The following is a 25,306-nucleotide window of genomic DNA, read 5'->3' as shown; positions in this document are numbered from 1 at the left end:
TATATCATATATCTATGATTACAAAGTCAATAATTAATAATCAATTACTCATAAATCTTAAGAGTAAGCGCTTCCACTGTTTCTTCTTCTTTCAGCAGTAAAATTTATAGTCCACGTTAAATTTATCCACATTGTTACCATTGTAGTTCTTTGGGAGTATTTTTGCAAATTAAGGTTCATAATCCACCGAGGCCTCAAAACCCATCAAGTCACTAAGCTTTTTCACAAAATAGTATCTAGACAGATGTACAGTTTCCAAATTCATATTTTACTTCTTAATTTACTTTTCCACATTCAAATTGGTTAATGTCCCCTGTGATTATCAAAAGAATCTCTACCGAGTATTTATAAATATTGCATCAGTAACCAATATTAATAAATATATTAAGGGAAATAAAATAATATACTTTATTATTGCTTATAATAAAGTTTTCATCATCAGATGTTCTTTGGTGTTCAGGGCAGGTCTCAGGATAATAATGTAGCATTTGGGGATAAAGATGCAGCCCAGTAAACCCAGGCTGGAAGCCAGGATGGAGAAGATCTGCACAGCCACCATATATTTCCCTTTAGTGCTCAGGTAGGTGGGGACAAAGGAGATCCAAACACTGCAAAAAACCAACATGCTGAAGGTGATCAGTTTGGCTTCATTGAAGGAACCAGGCAGCTTTCGAGCCAGAAATGCCACAAAGAAGCAAATGAGAGCCAGGAAACCCATGTAGCCAAGAGCAGAGTAGAACATGGTGACAGAGCCTTCATTGCATTGCAGCAGGATATTTCCTGGTTGGGAATGAAAGTCAGAATCTGGGAATGGGGGAAAGATTCCCAGCCACATGATACAGATGCATACTTGAATACCAGAGCAGGATAAAACAATAGAATTGGCCAGACCCTTCCCTAGCCATTTTCTCATCCTGCTTCCTGGCTTCGTGGCCAAAAATGCAACTACGACCATAATCGTCTTTGCCAGCAAGGAAGAGACGGCAACTGAGAAAACAAAACTGAAGGTGACTTGCCGAAGAAGGCAAGTCACTTTCTTGGGATGACCAATAAACAGAAGGGGGGTCAAGAAAGCAAGCAAGAGGGAGATCAGAAGAATGTAGGTGAGGTCCCGGTTGTTAGCTTTGACCATGGGAGTTTCTCGGTATTTAATGAAGATCCCCAGAATAAAGGCAGTGGTTAGGGATAAAGCAATGGCAAAGAAACCCAGGATGTATCCCAATAATTCTTCATAGGATAAGAAGCTTATATTTTTGGGGACACACTGATCTCGCTTCTTATTGGAATACTGGTCATCTGGACACTTTTCACAATGTGCTGCATCTGGAAAAAAATGGTTAGCATGTATCTGTTTCTGCAGCTGTAGGAGCATAAAAACTGCATCAGAAATCAATTACTTCATTTTCAAGGACTACCATGTTTCCCCGAAAATACGACCTGTCCTGAAACTAATGCCTTGCCATATTTTTCGGGTGGGCAAAAATATAAGCCCACCTCTGAAAATAACCCCCCTGGACAACCCAACCCCATCCTCCAGCTAGGAAGAGCACCGCACACCGACCTAACGGTATCCCAAAGGCGCCAACCCATGGGACCTGGGAGGGGGGAAGGTGCTCATGTTGCTTGCCGCCTTCGGGATACCACTAGGTTGAGGAGTGGTGTTCTGCCTGGCCGGAGGGGGGAGTTGCCGGGCGGCTGCTGCCGTGCGAGTGGGCTCCCGAAGAGCCGGGCACAGCCTCAGTGGCGAAGCAGTTCTAAGGTAACCACGCTCACGAGCAGCCGCCCAGCAAATCCCCTCTCCAGCCGGGCAGAACGCCATTCACTGACCTAGGGGGTATCACTAAGACACCAAGCCACGTCATGCTCTGCCCACCCCCCAGCTCCTGCAGCTTGGCACATTTGGGATACCCCCTAGGTCAGTGCTAGGAGCTCTGCCCGGCTGGAGAGGGGGGTTGCTCGAACGCCTATTCCACCACAAGCCTCACCAAGCCCTTGCACAGTTCTCCCAGGGCACTGCTGCTGTCCACTTCTGTCCGCTGCTGTCCGCCGCTGTCCGCCGCTGCCACGCTCTGAGCATAATTTCCAAACTCCAAAATTTGGGGCTGAGTCTTCCAGCATCGGCCACTCTAGGAGTGCTCTCTATGGTGGCCCGGCTGCTGGAAGACTCTCTGTCTGGAAGACTCTCTGTCCGCCAGCTGGCCCACCATAGAGAGCACTCCTAGAGCAGCCGATGCTGGAAGACTCGGCCCTGAGGTTTGGAGTTTGGAAGTTATGCTCAGAGCGTGGTGGCGGTGGCAGCGGGCGGCGGTGGCTAGCAGTGGCCAGCGGCAGTGCACTGGGAGAGCTGCACAAGGGCTTGGTGAAGCTTGGGGTGGAACAGGCGCTCGAGCAACCCCCTCTCCAGCCGGGCAGAGCTCCTTGCACTGACCTAGGGGGTATCCCGAATGTGCCAAGCCGCGGGAGCTGGGGGTCGGGCAGAGTGTCACTTGGCCTGTGTCTTAGTGATACCCCTAGGTCAGTGAATGGCGCTCTGCCCAGCTGGAGAGGGGATTTGCCGGGCAGCTGCTCATGAGCATGGTTACCTCATAACTGCTTCGCCCCTGAGGCTGTGCCTGGCTCTTCGGGAGCCAGTTCACAAGGGAGCAGCCGGCCGGTAACCCCAAAACAATAAGCCCTCCCTGATGATAAGCCCAAGGCCATCTTTCGTGGGGCAAAAGAAAATAAGACGCTGTCATATTTTCGGGGAAACTTGGTAATATAATATTTCTGCCCAGATATCCATATGACACATCATTAGTTAAAGTAATCAACACTGGGAGACGGGGCGGTTTAGAAATGTGAATAAATAATAATAATAATAATAATAATAATAATAATAATAATAATAATAATAATAATAATAATTAATAACTCTTTTAAAGGCTGAAGTTGAATGTTATTATCAGCTCTCAAAAACTCTTTCCAAAAACAAAGCAAGCAACTCTATAGAAATCCGCAATCTTCCATTATTTATTTAAATGCTCACATCATATCCAAATTTGCTGATAGTGCCCAATCTTGGAAAAGTTTGTTGATGCCTTCAAGAAATGTATTGCTTTTTTTTTTTTTTTGCTTCTTGATCAAATACCCCCCAAAAGAAATAGAGAATTTTAATTGAATCCTGATTTCCCCCCCTATTTTTGGAGCCACGTACTGTACCTTTTTGCCTGGAGTATGTTCCTTCCATACAGAGAGAACAATCGTAGCAGCAAACTGGGGCTCCCTCTCTCACAATCTTGGTGTAACCTGGGGAGCAACTTTCTGAACATCTTGAATAAGGTACCATCTAAACATAAACAGAAAGATTAGTCAGGGTAATGTATGAATTAGAAGGATTTAGTGAAATCAACTGGCTTCCAGAAGTTCAGGAGCACATTGAGAAAATCAGTCAAGAAGTAATGGCGTGAAATTTAATTACTCTACTTGCAATGAAAGGCCATTCTCTTTCTCTATCAATCTCCATTGTAGATCCCAAAACATTGCCTTATTCTTTCTTCCGAAGGAAAATAGTGCTATTGCAAAAGGTGTTTCTCCTTAATGCATGAATGAGAATGCTATCTCTCTCTCTCTCTCACACACACACACACTCACACACACACACACACACACACACACACACACACACACGTTGTATTTGTCCTGATAAATAAATAAAGGGAGACTAGTATAGTTCTATTTCAAGCTATTTAGCTCTCATCAACTAGCCATATCCTTACTGGGGATTTTACCTGGGCTGTATTACATATTAGGCAGTTGTATTAGCCACTAAGCCACAGGCTCTCCTCCTTTATCAGCTAAGCCAGGGAAACAGGTATGTTGCCTATTTGCCTGTTGCCAAATGCAACACAAATATAACAAGGCAACATAAAAAAATGGCTTTCTGCCTGGATGGCTCCTAGGGTGAACCGATAGACAGAAAAGGGAAGCAGTATGCTCCCTCCCATATTTGGGCATACCAGGGGTTGTGACACAATACACACACACATACATACATACATACATACATACATACATACATACATACACATATACACGTATACATATACATACATAAACATATATACATATATGGAGATATATAAGGATACACACACACGCGCACACACACACACACACACACACACACACACACACACACACAATCACAAAAGTGTCATCAACATATCTAAGCCAGAGTTTGGGTTTGTTGATGACACTTTCGTGATTTGGCCACACGGGAAAGAAAAACTGGACAACTTCCTCACACATCTCAACCGCCTACACCCCAAAATGCAATTCACTATGGAAATAGAAGCAAACAACCAACTTCCTTTTCTGGACGTCCTAATCTACAAAAAACCCAATGGCTCCCTAAGACACACCATCTACCAGGAAAAAAAAAAACACCAACCGCTACTTAAACGCATAATCCCATCACCACCCTGCACAGATCAACTCTGTAGCCAAGACCCTCATCTACAGAACCAAATGCCTAGCTGACAAAGACCACCTGAAAACTGAATAACACACTCTCACAAACATATTAATCTCCAAAGGATTCCAAAGAAAAACAATTACCAACCAAATCCAAAGGGAGACTCCCCCCAAAAACCGAGACACAGAACAGGACAACGGCATCACCCTCCTCCCTTACATCAAAGGCACCACAGATAAAATCAGCGAAATTCTCCACAAACACAATATCAAGATAGCCTTCAACACTGTCCAAAAATAGCCAACATCTTAAGAAACCACAAAGACAAAATCCAGCTAGAAAACCAAGGAGTCTACAAAATCCCATTCAAAATCTGCCCTGCAATATACATAGGACAAACGAACAGGAGAATAAATGCATCACAAAACACAGGAATGCAGTAAAAAAGAAAGCAAAGAAATAACTGCCTCCTTTTTCCAGCACCTTTCCAGCACCTTCAAGACATGAAATTAATTTTGAAGGAATGAGGTTAATCTCTAAAACTGAACACTTCAACAAGAGAATAATTCTGGAAGCTATTAAAATAGAGAAACACCCCCACAACATGAATATACATGACGATACCTCCCGCATAGCAGACATCTGGAAACCAGCCCTAGTCAACAAACGAGCCCCACCCAACACCCAGGCCGTTACAACACGAAACAACAATGGACACACAGCCAGCACCAATCAGCACCAATCTACCTATCATGATACAACCACATGACCAATCATTCCACTTACTGAAACAAAGCCAGCACTCCACACACCCCACCATGATTTATAGAAAGAAGGCAGCTCTGACCACGCTTTAAGGTCAAAACCCAGCCTGAAGTTGGCGACTGCGAAGACGTTTCGCTTCTCAGTTCCAGAAGCTTCTTCAGTTCTGACTGAATGGTGGAGTATGGATGGATTTATATTTCTTGCAGTCATCTGGTTGTTAGCAGACTTTCTGAATGTTGTTGAGGCCACTTGGAATTTATCTGTGCCCTCAGGGTCACCTGAATAGTGCAAATGGTGGTGGAATCTTCCTGTAATTGCTGAATCTATATCCTGTTTACAACACTGTCTTTTCAGCAGTTCCAAATCTTTCCAACCTCCACCATTCAGTCAGAACTGAAGAAGCTTGGATGAGAAGTGAAACATCTTCAAAGGAAAACAAAGTCCAGGTGCCTTTTGAAAAAGCACCTTTGGCACATCCATGACCTGCATGACTGAGAATCTACATAGACATTCTGGTTTTTCTCTTACCGAAAAAAAGATAATTTGATGTACTATAAATAATAGTAACATATCCCAGTTTAATAATGTACATTGCAAATCCTACAACGCAATGCAGTAGGTTCCAGTGTGTGATGGATTATTGTAAAACCTCTAAAGTGAAATGATATCTATTAAAATATTCATGACTGGGAGAGACATGGGAACAAGGTTAGCCAATGAATAGCCATAGCAACTAATTCAGCCAATTGGAGCTTAAAGAGATCTGAGTGTGTGCAAAGAATTGGATGCAGAAACTTAAGTAAGAAGTCTGGGTGTGGCTTAGCAGTATTAAGCAGACTGGTGCTCTGTGAAGTAAACTATCAGTCTGTCTGGGCTTGTCTGCTGATATGAAACTAACTGCTTGTATTTGCCTGTAACTCTCCTGCCTTGTGTTTACTTGGAAGAACCACCTGTTGGTATTGTACATTTATTCATCTTTTCTTATGTATAGAAAGAAATTAATGAATCCAGCTGAATCAGTTATCTGTGTGTGCTTTATGGATTTGAAGTTATACAACAAACTCTGACAATATCTAATAAATTAATGAGGCTTTGTTCACTCATTTGGAAGTTATTTCAATTGGCCTCAATAAGAATTATTTTTTTCTGCTCCATGAGAAATAATTCTTATTGAGATAAACTTATTGAGAGCAAAATCTTATTGAGATAATTCTTATTGAGAGCAAAATCCGAGCATTCTCAACTACTTTGTTAAATAATGTTGGCCATTGGATGGCACTTTGATTGACAGAAATCTTGACTTCCGAGGAGGCTCGTCTTTCTACATATCCAATTTTCACCCCCGCATCTGATTTGTTCAAAAGTGATGTCCACTGCATGAGATCAAAATCAGCAACAGGAACTCCATTTTCTTCCAAAGAATTCTCATCTCTGGAAATATTGTGATGTTGGAAGCTTCTCAGGAACCTATGAAGCTGAAGAAACATAGAAAAATATGTCAATTTGAGCCTTTATTCAATAATTTTCTTGCTATTATCCTGGATTGGAGGTGCTCTGAATAATTCCACCTCTTCAAATCACCACTGTCATCTGAAACATATTGATTCAGATTTCATGGGAGGTTTCTTTCAGTCATTCCCCATGAATTTACAGCTCTTTTTCAAAAGTTTCTCTCATATGTTCAAGGTCGCCCTACAAAGTGACCTTGACCATGAGTCAGAATGGTCACTCATTTGGCAACTCCAAATGTCAACTAAGAAATGCTCTGTCCTACACACTGGCAATAAAAATCAGAGCACAAATTACAGGTTGGGCGGAAATGACCTCGTACACAACTCTCACTCCATCAAGGATCAAGGAGGACTCATCTCAAGCGATCTAAGCCACAGAGCTCAGTGTAACAGCATTGCCAAAAAGGTGTTAAGAGTTGTTAACCTAATTTTGCAAAGCTTCTCCTCTGGTAACATTGTACTTCAAACTAGGACTTACAAAACCTTTGCCAGACCATTCTCGAATACAGCTGATCTGCCTGGAATCCACACTGTATATCAGACATCAATATGATTGAGGGGGTCCAGAGATATTTCACGAGAAAAGTACTCCACTCCTTTACTCACAATAGAATACTTAGAACAGGCTTGAAATTTTGGGCTTGGCTAATCTGGTACTGCACCACCTGTGGTCTGAACTAAGCATAGTACACAACATTGACTGCTACAACGTCTTACCTGTCAACAACTTCTTCAGCTTCAACCTCAATAATACAAGGGTCAGCATTCGATACGAACTCAAAGTAAACCGTTCCAAACGTGATAGCAGAAAATATGACTTCAGCAACAGAGTGGTCAGTGCCTGGAATTCTCTACCCAACTCCGTTGTTACAGCCTGAAACTGTAAATTGTCTACGGTGAACCTCACCCCATTCCTAAAGGGGGGAGTGCATAAGCGCACCAGCATGTCTCCCGTCCCTGTCCTACTGTTCCCATTTATTTGTATTTATTTCCTTCGTTCATGTCCATGTTCATACTTATACTTGATATCTTGTACATGTTCGACAAACTAACAAATAAATAAATAAATGAAACATCTTTGAAAACATGGAATAGATAACACCACCATCAGGTGGCCTTGTAACTGGCTGAAGGGGAACTCATCAAATTTGCAGATAAAACTAACCTGGCAGGAATAGTCAACAGCCCAGAAGACAAGCTCAAGATCCAAAAAGAATAATATAAAAATAGCATATTGAAATATTGAATAATTAAATTAATTAATGATTAAATAATGGAAGATTATAACTTAACATAAATATGTTTATTATTATTAGAACTATATGTTTGTTAAATTTTAACAAATACAATCAATATTCTATAGAAACAATAGGAACAAGGAAAAATTGTAAAAAGAACAATACTCACAACCTGATAATTGGCATAAAAATAGCATACTGAAATATTGAATCATTAAATAAGGAAGTAATATGCCCCTAGCAAATAGGACTCTGAGGCAAGCAGGTTCCTCAAATATCAGTTTTGTTGGACATATCATATTAGCATATAGGCTGGTGAAAACTGACTCTAAATGTTTCAACAGTTTTCACCTAATTAAAATTAAAAGTTTTCCTCTCCTTTCCAAACAATCAGTCACATGATCCAAACAAGGTGTCATCTGGTTGCTGGGTAACTGCACTCATCCTCCCTCCAGCCATCAGTGTAAATGTCCTTGGTTCCCAGGAAAAAATATTTTGTTTTGGCTACAAAACCCAGGCTATCTCCATTCCCCCCTCCTTATCCCTCGACTCCCATGTGGCAACACTGAAGCTTCAAAATGGCCTCAGTCAGGTCAGCTTCAGGGTTGACACTCTCAAATACCACAAACTGGGCAACTGCTCTTTGGAATATCTCACAACTTTCTACATCTAATTTAATATTGAGGAATTGGAAGTGGAGAATCAATTGAACCTCAAAGGAGGAGACTTACCTGCCATGGCTGCACAATCTGGTGTGATTGATGGTATCCAACTTGCATTCTCCTCTTACTCCGTTGGGAGGAAGAGGCAGCACTGAGGACCCAGGCCACAACTTGAATTATTTGGGAAATACTGGAGGAATCCTGAGACAGGATTCTTGCAATCACATCATGGGGTGGGAATTCCCAGTTCTCTTTTTCTCTGCATTTTTTCCAAATTTTCTTAGATAACAGAGGACTTGAATAGGAACACTGGAATGCTTCCTTTCCATATGATATAACTATAGATGCATAAGATTTAAAGTCATAATACTGAGCCCTTCTCTTTGTCTGGATGAGGAAGGAAAACAAAGCATGTTTATTTTGGAGATCAACCACGAGCTCAAAAATATTTACACTCAAAGCTGTCAAAGTTGTTGCAATCCACACCCTTCCCACAATGGATGTATTAATCTTATCAATTGTTTGTATCATTAGTGCTAAAATTGCAAAGGCCCGAAAATCCAGTTGGCATACTATAATTTTTATTTGACTCTCGATAAGAGAAATGAACATTTTCCTTCTTTCGTGGAGGACAGGGTCTCCAGCAATTGTCGGCATATATGATTCTGGGACGGTCCCTGAGAGAACAATGCAAATCCCATTTTTTAGAGCGAGAACTTCCAAGCGTCTTTTGAATTTTTCTCCTCTTTCATTTTTCTGAGAAAGGAGGCCGATCCACGTCCATCGGAAATGCAGGAGCAGCTGGACAATGGCTGAGTAAGGAGGTTCTTGGTTTGGGGTCAGCCGATATGAAAAAGGAAAACGATGATTTTGCTCAGCCATCTGGTTGATGACACTGTAGTTGATCTTAAGATAAAAGAGAAGTTATTGGTAGTTTGTGCCAGTTTTAATGATAAAAGTCAGATGGTAAATCTAAGGGCCTTTCTCCACGGCTGAGAGACGTTTCAAACAATAACTGCATGAATATTGGTAGTTCCCTTGATGTTCTGTCCTGATGTCTTGTATGCTCCCTTTGAAACCAGGGAGCTCTGAATTATCTGTGGGTAAGGTTCATGGGTGGTCCTCATAGAGCACCCCCTCCTGGTCACATTATAACTCACCCATTCACTTAGTCCATTATCAATCAGAATAGAGCTGGGGAGTCTTCTAGTCAAGCAGGAGACCTTAGACCAGGGGATCAAATTCAAGGCCCAGATCCAGCCTGCAGGGTAATTAGACCTGGCCACAATGCCTCTGCCAGCAAAAAGGGAGCTAGAGTATCCCCACCCCACCCGACCTCTGTTTTCACTGGCAGAGGGTTGCAGGAGGCTGTCTAAGCTGAAAACGGAGTTTGGGATCCCATTTTTGCTGGCAGAGCATTTGGGCTACCATAGGCGCCCCCTGACAGTAGCGACATCATGCTGTCCACATCCACCTTGGCCACAGCTCCCCACAAAAGTCAAACACAACCCTGATGCAGCCCTCAATGAAATTGAGTGACAGTTCTGCTCTAGTCCTCAAGCAGGAGACCCAATACCATTTCAGACAAATGACTGTCCTGTCTCTTTTTGAAAACCCCCAGTGATGAAATTGCTTAATATTGGTATATTATTTCATTGTCTTCATTCATATAATTTATTTCAAATATTTCTATATAAACTCTTTAATTGGCTGAATTTCTTTCAGACATTTGAAATGCAGAAGTCAGTTTAATAACCTCACTTTAAAGCAGACCGAGTTCCTGTGGAGACCCAGGGCAGGATCTGTGGGGGGGGGGGAGCATACGGGCAGATGGGCGGAGCCTCCAGCCACCGCCACTACCGGTTCAGCCAATCTGGGATGAACCGGCAGAAACCACCTCTGCTGTGTCCTACATCTAAGTTAAATAGGTAGGGCGACAGTATAGAGCCTTGCCGAACCGTTTTCTTAACTTTGAACCAATCAGTGGTTTCGTGTCCTGTTCTCACTGTTAGAATAGAATAAATAGAATAAATTTAATTTGTTAGCCGCTTCCTCTCCAGAAGGACTCGGGGCGGCGTACAATAAAAACCCATACAAATATACATATACATACAATACATATACACATACATACAAACACATACACGTACATGTACATGGAGGAGGTAACAATCGTTAAATGCATACAATAGTAATAATAGAATTAAATTAACAATTAAAATACCCTCAGTTAAAATTACAAATTTAAAAAAGACTGTCATGAGCAATGGGATAAAACTATGGTTGAGCCAGGCCAGCTAATTGGAAAAGGTGGGTCTTGAGCTTTACACGGAAGGAGCGGAGATCGGAGGTAATCCTGATGTCAAGGGGGAGGTCATTTCACAGGGCTGGGCCCATTACAGAGAAGGCTCTGCTCCTAGGCGTCGCCCCCCGACACTGTTTAGTGGACGGCACCTGGAGAAGTCCCTCTCTGTGCGAGCGGATTGGTCGCAGGGATGTATGGGGCAGGATGCGATCCCGCAGGTAACTAGGTCCTGTGCCATGGAGCGCTTTAAAGAAACGCATCCGATAGACCACAGGAAGCCAGTGCAGCTCGCGCAGGAGAGGTGTTACATGGGAGTATCTAGTATTCCCCATAATCACCCGCGCGGCCGCATTCTGGACCAACTGCAGTCTCCGAGTGCATCTCAAGGGAAGCCCCATGTAGAGAGCATTGCAGTATTCTAGGCGAGACGTCACCAGCGCATGAGTGACTGTGCGTAAGGCATCCCGGTCTAATAGGGGGCACAATTGGCGCACCAGGCGGACCTGGTGGAATGCCCCCCTTGCCACGGCTGTCACATGGTCGTCCATGGACAGCCGGGCATCCAGGAGGACGCCCAAATTGCACGCCCGCTCCATGGGGGCCAGTTGCATGCCCCCAATGGCCAGAGATGGAAGCAACTGGTTGAACCGGGGGGTCGGAAGCCACAGCCACTCCGTCTTGGAGGGGTTGAGCTTGAGTCGGTTGTCATCCATCCAGACCCGTACGGCTTCCAAGCACCAGGACATCATTTTGACGGTCTCGTTGGGGTGGTTCGGGGTTGAAATGTACAGCTGGGTATCATCAGCGTACAGATGGTATCCCACCCCGAACCCACGGATGATCTCACCCAGCGGCTTCATGTATGTGTTGAACAGGAGTGGCGAGAGGACCGACCCCTGTGGCACCCCACAAGTAAGGGGGGTTAGGGTCGACCTCTGCTCCCCTGCCAACACACGTTGCGTCCGGCCGGAAAGGTAGGAGCCGAACCACCGCAAAACGGTGCCCCGGACCCCCAATCCCTCCAGCCGGTGCAACAGGATACCATGGTCGATGGTATCAAAAGCCGCCGAGAGGTCTAATAGGACCAGGATAGAGGAACAACCCCTATCTCTGGCCCTCCAGAGATCATCAACCAACGCGACCAAGGCCGTCTCCGTGCTGTGCCTGGGTCGGAAGCCGGACTGGCGCGGGTCTAGATAATCATTTTCCTCCAGGTGTCGTGGAAACTGATAGGCCACCACACTCTCTACAACCTTCGCTAAAAAGGGAAGGTTGGAGACAGGACGATAATTGGCTAGCTCCGTTGGGTCCAGGGAAGGCTTCTTGAGTAAGGGTCTCACCACCGCCTCTTTCAAAGCGGCCGGCAGAGACCCCTCGCCCAACGAAGCATTCACTAGGCCCAGGAGCCAGTTGCGTGTAACCTCCCAGGATGCCAGTACAAGCCAGGAGGGGCACGTGTCCAATAAACATGTGGTAGGTCGCAGACGTCCACGTAACCTGTCCAAATCCTCGATGGCAACCGAGTCAAACTCCTCCCAGAGTGGTCTCTCAAGACTCGCCTCGGACGTCTCCTCTAGACCACTGAAAGGGACCCATTCCCTCCGGATTTGAGCGATTTTATCCTACAGATATTTCCTAAATTCCTCTGCCCTGCCCTGTAAAGGGGCTTCCCGCGGCCTCTGAAACAGAAGGGAGCGGGTCACCCGGAACAGGGCGGCAGGGCGGTTCTCTGCGGATGCAATGAGAGCAGCACAATGTCGACGTTTGGCCGCTCTCAATGCCACAAGGTACGTCCTTAAGTGGGTTCGTACCTGTGCTCGGTCAAATTCGGAGTGGGAGGATCTCTAACGACTCTCTAGGTGTCTCTTGTGGTGTTTCATCACCCTTAGCTCCGCGGTAAACCAAGGGGCCAGGGTGGTTCGTTGCCGCAGGAGAGGCCGCAAAGGCGCCACTCGGTCTAGGGCCCCGGCAGTCGCATTATTCCATGCGGCTACCAGGTCCTCTACCCGGGGGCGGGTCAGGTCTACAGGAGGTGGCCCAAGCTCTATCTGGAACTTATCTGGTTCCATCAGGCGCTTGGGGCGGAACTATCTAATATCTTCCAGCTCCGCCTCCCCGCAGCGGGGGGTAGCACCAGGGAAGTCAAGTTGGAGAAGTGAGTGATCTGACCATGACAGGGGAGTGATAGTTAAATCCCCTACTCCCAGATCACTCATCCACTGGCCAGAGACAAAAACGAGGTCCAGCGTGTGGCCTCCCTCGTGTGTAAGGCCCTGAATCAATTGAGTCAGGTCCATGGCTGTCATGGAGGCCATGAACTCCCGAACCCCCTCGGATGCTTCTCCCACCGACGGCAGGTTGAAATCCCCCATAACCATAAGTTTGGGGGTCTCAACTGCCGTTTCTGAGATCAGCTCGAGGAGCTCGGGCAGGGCTGCTGATGCATAGCGAGGAGCCAAGTATACTATCAGCAGGCCCAACTGTCTCCCTGGGCCCCACCTCACGACAAGGGACTCACACCCGGATGTCTGTGGCACAGTGGACTCCCTCGGCTCTGTTGCAAGAAGCACCTGCAAATAGGTTTCTAGAGAGACAAATAATATGGTCTGGTACTCCCATTTCTTTAAGAACTTGCCACAGTTTGTTGTGATCCACACAATCAAAGAGTTTAGCATATTCAATGAAGCAGAAGTAGATGTTTTTCTGGAACTCCCAAGCTTTCTCTATGATTCAGCGTATTTTGGCAATTTGATCTCTAGTTCCTATGCCTCTTTGAAATCCTACCTATACTTCTGGTACAGTGGTGGGTTCCTGCTGGATCGCACCGGATCGCGCACGCTCCCTTTCAGCGCTCCACCTGGCTTGCGCGCTCCCTTTCAGCGCTCCACCTGGCTTGCGCGCTCCCTTTCAGCGCTCCACCTGGCTCTCGCGCTCCCTTCCGGCGCTGAAACCGGAAGTACAGTCTTGCCCCGCCCCTGGCGAAGCAACGACGCCTGTCTGCGCTCCACCAGCTCGGCTGGGAACGGAGATGTTTCCTCAGCGGAGCGGAGCGCCTGAAAGGGAGCGCGCAAGCCAGGTGGAGCACTGAAAGGGAGCGCGCAAGCCAGGTGGAGCGCTGAAAGGGAGCGCGCGCGATCCGGTGCGATCCGGGAGGAACCCACCACTGTTCTGGTAGTTCTCGGTCCATGGGTTTTCATGGTAAAGATAGTGGAATAGGTTTCCATTTCCTTCTCCAGTGAATCACATTTTATCAGATCTATCGGCTATGACCTGCCCGTCTTGGGTGACCCTGCACGACCTAGCTCATAACATCATTGAGCTAAGCAAGCCCCTTTGCCACGAATAGGCAGTAATCCATGAAGGGGATATATAAAATGTGTGTCTTTTGTGTGTGTGTGTGTGTGTGTGTGTGTACATACAGTGATGAGCTGCAACCAGTTTAACAACCGGTTCTGTTAGCGTGCAATTTTCACCCATATGCAGTGTTTAAAATACACCAATTTCAAGCTGAAAAATGCAGAAATTTAGGACAGGATTAGGCGGGGGCGGGTGGGCAAGCTAACTGATCACAGGAACTACATAACTACATATATATGCAAACACACACACACACACAAACACTTCACATACTTTGTGAATTAAAAATTCTTTCTTACTCTCTGACTTTCAATTTATTTGGAGAACTTTATTTGAAGAAATAAGTACAAATGCTGCCTTCTAGGAAAATCTGAACAACTTGGAATTAATTCCATTTGCCTTCATACCTGTGGAATTTTATAGATGCTCATGACATTAGATATATGATCAAAGAGTTCGGAATCCATCGCTTCAAGAACTGCCAGCAGGTTCTTTTGTCTTCCACATCTGTAGTTTGGGACGTTCTCCTGCCCTGTAGACAGCACATCCAGCATGGCCTCATATGTCATTCTTGCACTGAAAAAGTTCTGATAGATGTTGTAGCCCAGGGTGATGTTGGGTAAGAGCCAAGGATTCTGGTTGACTTCATGAACAGCCAACAAGAAGGGCAGAAGGTGGTAGAAGTTGTTCTCACTGCAACGCAAGAAATTTCAACATCTTTTTTTTTCTCTATATCAATGATTTATGTGATCAACTTAAAAGAAATTGTGTTCTTTTTACCGATCACATAAAAATATTCAATTCTGCAGATTATTCTGTTGTTTTGCAAAGTGATCTCGACTATGTGTCTGAATGATCATCTATTTGGCAACTTCAAATTTTGATTAATAAATGCTCTGTCTTACATATTGGTAAATATAATTAAAATGTCAAGTATAAGCTAGGTGGAATTGACCTAGCAGATGAAACTCACTTTGTCAAAGACTGAAGTGTACTTATCGCTGACGATTTATGCTCCAAAGCTCACTGTATCAGCGTTGCTAAAAAAACATTAAGAGTCGTAAATTTAATTTTGCAAAGCTTTTTTTCTGGAAACATTGTATTGCTAATTGGAGCTTATAAAACTTATGCTAGACCAATTTTAGAATTTTGTTCAACTGTTTGAAATCCCCACCATATATCTGACATCAATACAATCAAGCAGGTTCAAAAATATTTCATGAGTAAATTCTTGCACTCTTCTGTACTCTTGCACTCTTCTTGCACTCTTCTCTACACAATAGAATTCCTTATGCTACTAGGCTCAAAATTCTCAGCTTGGATAACTTAAAACTGTGTTGCTTGCAGTCAGGCCTAGATACTGCATACAAAATTATACGTAGTAATGTTTTACCTGTAAATGACTTTTTTCTGTTTTAATCGCAATAATATGTTTGTGAACAACCACTTTAAACTCCATGTAAATCGTTTTAATTCTGACTGTAAAAAATATGATTTCTGTAATAGAGTTGTCAAAGTCTGGAATGCCCTACCTGACTCAATTGTCTCAGCTACATATTTTCACAATTTCAGTCACACATTGACTTCCATGGACCTTACATCATAAGTGCCCTAAGGCGCCTATTGTCCCTCTCATTGTATTTTTATTTCCTTGTTCTTGTTCTCATTTTTGTTTGACAAATTCCAATAAATAAATCTTCAGTTTGGATTTTCATGAAAGCATGTCATATTTACTGTAGCTTTATCTGATCGAACACAGGTAAGATCCTACTTGCGGACCTACCTTGTGGCATTAAGGGTGGCCAAACGTAGATATTGCGCCACCCTTATTGCGTCCGCGGATAACCGCCCTGCCGCCCTGTTTAGGGTGACCCGTTCCCTCTTGTCACAGAGGACACAGGGGGCACCCTAACAGGGCAGAGCAGAGGAATTTGGGGAATATCTGCAGGACAAAGTCGCTAAGATCCGGAGCGGATGGGCCCCACTCAGTGGACCAGACGGGCCGCCAACAGCGAGTCTTGTGAGACCATCCTGGGAGGAGTTTGATTCTGTTGCCCCCGAGGATTTAGATAGGTTGCGTGGACGGCTGCGACCCACCACATGTTTAATGGACCCGTGTCCCTCCTGGTTGGTACTGGCATCTTGGGAGGTGACCCGAGGCTGGCTTCTGGGCCTGGTGAATGCCTCATTGGGTGAGGGATCCTTACCAACCGCCTTGAAAGAGGCGGTGGTGAGGCCCTTGCTAAAAAGGCCTTCACTCGACCCAATGGAGCTAGCTAATTATTGTCCAGTCTCCAACCTTCCGTTTCTAGCGAAGGTTGTAGAGAATGTGGTGGCGCAGCAGTTTCCACGACACCTTGACGAATCCGAGTATCTAGACTTACGCCAGTCCAGCTTCCGACCCGGGCACAGCACAGAGACAGCCTTGGTCGCGTTGGTTGATGATCTCTGGAGGGCCAGAGATAGAGGTTGTTCCTCTATCCTGGTCCTATTAGACCTCTCGGCGGCTTTTGATACCATCGACCATGGTATCCTATTGCGCCGGTTGGAGGGGATAGGAGTCGGAGGTACCGTTTTGCGGTGGTTTGGCTCCTACCTCTCCGACCGGAGGCAATGTGTGTTGACAGGGGGACAGAGGTCGACCCCGAGGCCACTCACTTGTGGAGTGCCACAGGGGTCGGTCCTCTCGCCTCTCCTGTTCAACACATATGTGAAGCCGCTGGGTGAGATCATCCGTGGTTTTGGGCTTGAGTATCACCTCTACGCTGATGATACTCAGCTGTATATTTCAACTCCAAACCACCCCAACGAGGCTGTCGAAGTGATGTCCCGGTGTTTGGAGGCCGTCGGGGTCTGGATGGGGGACAACAGACTTAAACTCAACCCCTCCAAGACTGAGTGGCTGTGGCTACCGGCACCTTGGTTCAGCCAGCTGATCCCATCGCTGGCCATAGGGGGCGAACAATTGCCCCCTGTGGAACGGGCGCGCAATTTGGGCGTCCTCCTTGATGCCCGGCTGTCAATGGATGACCATGTGGCAGCCGTGGCAAGGGGGGTGTTCCACCAGGTTCACCTGGTGCGCCAATTGCGCCCCCTACTGGACCGGGATGCCCTACGCACGGTCACTCATGCGCTGGTGACATCCCGCCTGGATTACTGCAACGCTCTCTACATGGGGCTGCCCTTGGGACGCGCCCGGAGACTGCAGTTAGTTCAGAACGCAGCCGCCCGGGCTGTGATGGGGAGTACGAGGTACTCCCACGTAACACCTCTCCTGCGCGAGCTGCACTGGCTGCCTGTGGTTTTCCGGGTGCGTTTCAAGGTGCTGATTACCATCTTTAAAGCGCTCCATGGCACGGGACCTAGTTACTTGCGGGATCGCATCCTCCCACATACATCCCTGCGGCCAATACGCTCACACAGGGAGGGACTTCTCCTGGTGCCGTCCACTAGGCAATGCCAACGGGCGACACCGAGGAGTAGGGCCTTCTCTGTGATGGGCCCAACCCTCTGGAATGACCTCCCCCCCGACATTCGAACCACTTCTGACCTCCGCTCCTTCCGGCAAAAACTGAAGACCCACCTGTTCCGACTAGCAGGCCTGGCATAATTCAACTGTCCCTCCTGGCAAATGTATTATATCTGGTTATTTTAGGGTTTTTTAATTTACTGTATTTGTTTTTAGGGGTTTGAATTTATTTTATATCTGCTTTGTACAGTTCTTTTAACTACATTTTAACCTCCTCCATGTCAATTGTCAACTGTACATATTTAATTTAATTTTATTGTATCCTGTTATATTTTGTATGAACTGTACACCACCCCGAGTCCCTTGCGGGAGAGGGGACGGTCTAGAAGCATTAAATATTATTATTATTATTATTATTATTATTATTATTATTATTATTTATATCTATATGGTGCAAAGCCAAAAAGATAATCAGGTACTCATTATTCAATTAAGGTATTCAATTTATTTGGACTTTGCAATGGATAGACATTTTTGAGATGAAAGTACCACAAAAGTGGCAAAGGGTGGAAAGAAAGACTGGAGAGGGTGGTATACATTATGGAGTAAATGTAAGGAAGGGAATGAAATGGTGGGGCGAATATACAAGAGATATCTCCCTCTATTCCAAGGTATTCATTCAATCACTTTATTGGGAGTTACTGCTGAACTATTGTTCAAAAATAAATAAAATAAATATGAATAAATAAGTTGCTGACTCTCCACAGTCTCAAGGTAATCATTTTGAAAGCAGACAGAACCCCATCCAGATAAGAGTCATCGTGGGACAGTGTTGGCAGTGACCAGTGTTGAGACTGACACTTGTGGAAGAACTTAAAAGGAATTTTTACAAAATCATTATGTTCCCCAGGAGCCTTTCCTCTAAAGGAAATTGGGAGAAGCAATAATGAATTTGCCTTTCTCAAGGTGAGGAATCACAGAATGGAAATCATTCCTAGAAAAGACATTGGAGCAGGCAAACTCAATGACCAGAATCCTGGACATGCTGACAATTACCTTTTCAGTTGGTGGGTTGGAGGCTTGGAGAACGAAAATTTATACAATAGAGCTACGGTTCTAGACATTATTCCAGTAATCCAGTAGTCTCCTGGCTTGTAGTAATGGAACCATTCCTTTTCTTCTATTATCACCTTAAATGGACATTTCACCAGCATACAGGCACAGGGAATTTGAGACAGAAGCTGAAGCAGAAAAAGCTGTATATGCATCAGCAACAACATTTGACATACACTGCAAGAGATCCTTCCTATAGTTCTTTCTTCAGCACAGAGTTAAATCTCAGCATCTACAATTGCAGGGAAGATGGTCCAGTTTGCCCTCAGATTTGGAAGTTTTATCTGCAATTTCAGATTGCTACAGTATTTGCCCAGCTTTACCCCAACCTCTGCTCTCATCACAGAAGGAGGCTGTTACAAATCAGAGTATCAGGTGCTGTCTATCCCTTTTGTCGTCACATTGATTGGCAACTAATTGTGGTGGTGGAAATCACAAAGGAGAATAAATAATACATGCTTGTAAAAATTAGAAGGGGAATTGGGAATGAGCATTGCCACAAAAGTGTGCAGTTGGAGAAAAGAGTTTTGTTTGACACAGGAGAATAATCCTAATTTGAGAGTCAAGAAAGGAACAATTTGGGGAAGTTTGATTGTTTTCTTAGTCTGAAAACTTATTCTTGAGATTCTAAAGCTTCAAATGTGAGAAAACAGTTCAATATTCTTGAACTAGGCAATGAACCATTATATTTCCTTCTTATTCTGTCTGATGTGGTTGAGGCTATCTCTCTCAATGGTTAGATCAGAGGTGGTATTCAGCTGGTTCAGACCGGTTTAGGCAAACCATTAATGCCGCCCCACCCACACACCCGGGTCTATGCTGTCTTATTTAGCCACATTTTTAAAGCCATGTGCATGAGCAAAGCACATGCATGGAATGTCACGCATATGTGTGGTAGGCGCACATGCTCACAAAGCAGGCATGCACATGTGGGGCGAACCGGTGGTAAACTTATGTGAAACCCACCTGTGGGTTCAATACCCCAGATCATGATATATTGAATAATCTATTGGAGGCACCTGTTAAATATCTTATATCTTTCAGAATGTGGAAGATTATCTGTCTTCATGGTTAGAAAGAAGATCTAGTCAAAATCCCCTGTGGCATTAATCTGAAAAATAGCTTGTTACTGACTTCTTCCTGATGTGATATTTGCTGTCTCTTACATAGTTGATCTAATAGGGAACCAAGAGATGATGCTATAGCAATACAATAACACAATGGCTGAAGATGAAGGGTTAAACAAAATCTGAGGAGCTGAGGTGATGTGCAGGTATGAGTTCTTTTGCTAAGTGTGCATCTCAGACCTATTTATTTTAAAGGTTGTCTCATTGTCATACTGCCTGGTCTTTTCTTTCTTTTTTAAAATATATTTTGTATTATGCATTTTTCTTTACATCACATTTCTATTTCTGAAATGACAGGCTGCGGTCTGTATCAAGTCTCTTTTAACTATATAGAAGACAAGGAAAGAAACAGGAAAGAAGAACAGAGGCAAGAAAGAGAGAGAGCAGAAAAGGAGGGCGCAAGAGGGAAAAGTCAGATACAAACCAGAAGCAGCAAAAAACACCCCATCTAAAGAAGGACCGGGAAATAACCATTATCTCAATAAACTTGAATGGAGTGAATGCACCAAAAAAAGAGCGCAGATGTTTAATAAACTTAAGAAACTGAAGGTAGATATAATCTGTATGCAGGAAGTGCATATTAAAGGGAACATAAGAACTTACTGGAAAACAAAAAACTAGGGAAATTATATACAGCACTAGCAGATAAAAAAAGAGGGATAGCAACCTATATAAAGGAAAAAATAAACTCCAAAGAAGTCTATTCTGATGAAGCAGGCAGGATACTAATGATTGAATTAGAGACAACAGAAAAACTGATATTACTTATAGTCATATATGCACCAAATCAGAAACAAGAGGAATTCTATAGGAAATTACACAACAAAATAAACGAATTAGAATATGAAAATATTTCCTTAATTGGGGATTATAATGCAATAGTGGATAAAAAAAATGGACTATGAAAGCAAAAAAAAAAAGCTACCCAAATCCTTTTTTGAGATGGCAATGGAATATAACTTACATGATATTTGTAGAGAAAGGCACAAAAGAAGAAAGCAATATACCTTTTATTTGAACCCCCACAGTCCCTATCAAGAATTGACATGGCTTGGATTTCATCTGGTCTATGCAATCAAGTAGACGAAGTTGAAATAGAAGCAAATGAGTGGGCAGATCATAATCCAATAAAATTAAGATGGAAAGGTCAAAGAAGAAAAAGATGGATGATGAATTCAAATATTGTAAATGAAATAGAATACACTCAAATGCTGGAGAAAGAATTAAAACTATTTTTCAGAATAAATAAAAAAGAAGATACCTCAATCAAAATCTCTGGGACACTATGAAAGCATACACAAGAGGCCTTACGATTGCCTACATGGTGAGAAAAACTAGAAAACAAAAAGAGCAACAAGAATGTATGCAAAAAGAACTTATGGAAGCCGAAGATGAACTACAGAAAGACCCAAAGAATAAAATTAAAAAAAGAAAAAAGAGAGATAAGAAAACATAAGCTCAACTTAATAACTCAAAAGGAATTAGCACAGAAAATTAAAGCGGCCAGACAAAATTACTTTGAACAAGCCAACAAACCTGGACAATGGCTGGCATACAGACTGAAGAATGAAAGAGAAAAAAGGATGATATATCAATTAAAAGATGATGAGGGAAGAATTCAATACAAAGCAGAAGAAAAGAAGCATATTATTCATAAATACTTCACAAAACTATATGCACAAGGTAGTATGGAGGAAAACAAAATGAAGCATTATTTAAACACAGAAAAGATAACACCAATCTCAAAAGAGCAAAGGGAGGCGATAAACAGGCCAGTAACGTTAGCCGAAGTGGAACTAGTCTTGAAAAACCAGAAAAATAATAAAACCCCAGGACCAGATGGAATACCGGTGGAGCTATACAAATATAATAAAATAATATTGGAAGAGTTAGGGGTGGAAATGTTTAATGAAGTTTTAGGAAAAGCCAAGATACCTGAATCATGTACAGAAGCAATAATATTGCTAATCCCAAAAGAAGAAACCAGCCTACAAGAAATTCAAAACTACAGGCCAATTTCATTACTAAACTCTGATTATAAAATATTTGCAGCAATTATGGCAGGAAGAATTAAACAGGTTTTAAATGAACGAATACACCCGGACCAAAACAGATTTTTTACCTCACAGACACATTAAAAATAATACGAGAATCATCCTAGATATAATAGAGTACTACGAGGCACATCCAGAAAAGCAAATGGTACTGGTTTTCCTTGATGCACAAAAAGCATTTGACAACATAATCTGGAAATTTATAATAACACTATTGGACGAGATGAAATTCGGAGAAAAATTTATAAAAATGATAGAAGGATTTTATAACAATCACACAGCCAAAGTTGTGATGAATGGAGAATTAACAGAGAAGATTGAAATAAAAAAAGGAGTCAGACAGGGATGCCCCCTCTCTCCTTTGCTGTTTATATTGACTTTGGAAATTTTATTAAATGAAATTCGGAAGGACCAGGGAATAAAAGGTTTAAGACTCAAAAATGAAGAATATAAGGCCCAAGCCTATGCCGATGACTTAGTATTTGTTCTAGAGGACCCATTAGAATTCAGCCTGAAATTAATTCAAAAATTAGAAGAATATGGCGAAGTGGCAGAACTAAAGATCAATAAAGACAAAACAAAAATGATAACCAAGAACATGGCAAAAGAGCAAGAAGAGGAACTGGAAGTAACAACCAGAATGCAAATAACTAAGAAAGTGAAATACTTGGGGATCTGGGTGTCGGCAAAATGTTCCACAATTAAAGACGATAATTATAATAAATTAGTGGTACAAATAAAGAAAGATTTAGAAAATTGGAAAAATATTGAACTATCACTCATGGGACGCATAGCGACAATTAAAATGAATATTTTACCAAGAATATTATTCCTGTTGCAAGCCCCACCTATTAATCCGGGTAAAAAATTCTTTCAAGAATTAAACAAAATAACCGCTAGGTTTATTTGACAGGGACGAAAAGTGAGGATTAAACTAAAGTCAATGCAAGACAGCAAGGAGAGGGGAGGTTTAGCATTACCAAATTGGGATCTATCAACAGTAACAATAACATGGGTGAAGGATTGGATAGAGCTAAAGAATAAAATAATTTTGACCTTGGAAGCAGGCTGGCATATATTCCTATGGGATGATAAAAATAAAACACACAAATACATTCAAAATCATTTAATTAGAAGAGCGTTATTGCAAAAATGGCTCAAACTAAAAAAAAATCCACTATGTGAAAATTCCGAATTGGCTATCACCAACAGAAAGGACGAGTCATCCAAATTTTATAAATTTGAACAAAATGCCAAGATATAGAGACTTAATTGATAGACAGGGAAACTGAATTGGCAGAACATAAGGTGACCAACTTTTTTACAGTGAAAAGGAGGACAAAACACGTTCTATTGTCCAAAATGCTAAGGTGACCAACTTTTTTACAATGAAAAGGAGGACAAATATATTGGAAAAAATATATCGTAAATAAAAGAAATATTTTATTCATTGCAACAATAATACACTAAAATATGATATATGCATAATAAAAACATTTGCAACATTTTATATTGTAATTATGTTTACATGCCTGTTAATTATTATTTAAATGAGTACTTTTCCATTGAATTAATATTTTTTGTCAATGTATCATCTTCTAACAATATATTGGAAATATCTGAACAAGAAATATCCTTCATATTGAATTTTACGGCAAGTGCTGCAGCTAGAGTATCAACATTTAATCTCGATTTCTCACTTGTCAAAAAATCATTGGCAATTGAAAAAAACTCTTTCAACTGCTGCATTAGTTCCAGGGCAGCACAATGTAAATTGAACAAGTATAAATAAATGTTCACATGGAATATGTTCATTTTTGAAATGGCTGAAAATATCCACCCATCTTTTATCAATTTCAACATGTTGATTTTTAACATGTCGTGTATTAATTTTTCAGAATTAAATATACATTCAGTCTTCTAATTTCTTCAAAGAGACAATTGTTGTCTATTTTAATGTCTAGCATTTCTTTAGATAAAAATTCTTGAGTCTTGACAAATTGTCATGTCAAATACAAATACGTCACATAACACGCAACAGATTAGTCTTCAAATATCGAAAAGGAGGACATATAGGAGGACACTTTTCGAGGGAGGACAGAACTTACAAAAGAAGGACTGTCCTCCCTAAAGGAGGACGGTTGTCACCTTACAGAACAGAACATGGAAGTTGACTGGCTAACTTACCTTCAAATCAAAACTAAATACAATAAAGATACCAAATTATATGACATCAAAACAGAACCACATGAATTGGATAAAATTATTCAAAGCTCAGATAGAAAGATGATAGGGAGAATATATAAATTTCTCCTGAAGTATAAAATGGAAGAGGAAATTGTGAAAGAACAAATGATAAAATGGGCGCAGAACTTTGGCTATAATATTGAATTAGACAAATGGAAAAAATTTGGGGGAACAAACTTAAAAATGACATTATCAGTTGCATACAAGGAAAACCAGTACAAATCAATACACGGAACATATTACCATTTATGGTGGACCTGTAAGGAGGCTAATTTTTTTTGGAAAAAGATCAAAAATTGGCCTGAGGCAATAACGAGGGTTAAAATAGAATGGAAACCTGAAATTTTTTATTAGGAATAATGTCTGCGAAATAAAAAAGGAAATCCAGTTTTTAATACTACATATAATTACGGCAGCAAAGATTGCCTTTGCCCAGAAATGGAAAAACAAACTAACTCCAAGTGAAGAAGAAATGATAAGAAAGGTTATGGATTGTGCTGAAATGGACAAACTAACTAAAGAAATTCAGGGAAAAGAAGAATCAGAATTCTATCAGTTATGGGATAAATGGTATAGGTGGATGGAGGAAAGAAACAAGAATCAATGAAGGAATATAACAAAACTCAAAAATAATAGTTATGAGTAAAATAAGAGAGTTAAGAATGGTGAAATCCAAATGAAATACAATTGAAGGGGAAATAATATAAGGTGAGCAGTATCGATTGATAATTGCTATTAGAAAGAACAGGAAGCTCCTGTTTGAATTGCATTGTGTAAATGTGTTGTATGTGTAAGTTTTGTGTGTGTGTATTTTACATGTTTGTTAATAAAATTGAAAAATTGGAAAAAAAACTATATATAGTATTGTACACTATCATTATAACGATTATTTTCATGGTCATACAATGTAGTCTCTTTTAAATATACAGAATATTCAATGTTATAGTTATAACCATTAATCTCATAGTTATACCATAACCACCTCTTCCAATTAGCTGGCCTGGC

General features: G+C 42.3%; 1 protein-coding gene across 1 annotated transcript in view; it reads right to left on the bottom strand.

Moving 5' to 3' along the window:
- Positions 1–418: 418 nt before the first annotated feature.
- Positions 419–25,306, bottom strand: part of LOC309401393 (vomeronasal type-2 receptor 26-like) — a gene marked incomplete at both ends in the record, with an annotated part of 43,151 nt that continues 18,263 nt past the window's right edge. Inside the window, 3 exons of the mRNA XM_081970462.1 lie at positions 419–1,360; positions 1,986–2,069; positions 14,699–14,984. Of these exons, the coding sequence (XP_081826588.1) occupies positions 419–1,360; positions 1,986–2,069; positions 14,699–14,984 (1,312 nt within the window). The remainder of the gene's footprint in view (positions 1,361–1,985; positions 2,070–14,698; positions 14,985–25,306) is intronic.

This window comes from Natrix helvetica (assembly GCF_964273705.1).
Source record: "Natrix helvetica genome assembly, chromosome: 1".
Classification (NCBI taxonomy): Eukaryota; Metazoa; Chordata; class Lepidosauria; order Squamata; family Natricidae; genus Natrix; species Natrix helvetica.
This window is presented reverse-complemented; position numbering and strand designations above follow the sequence as displayed.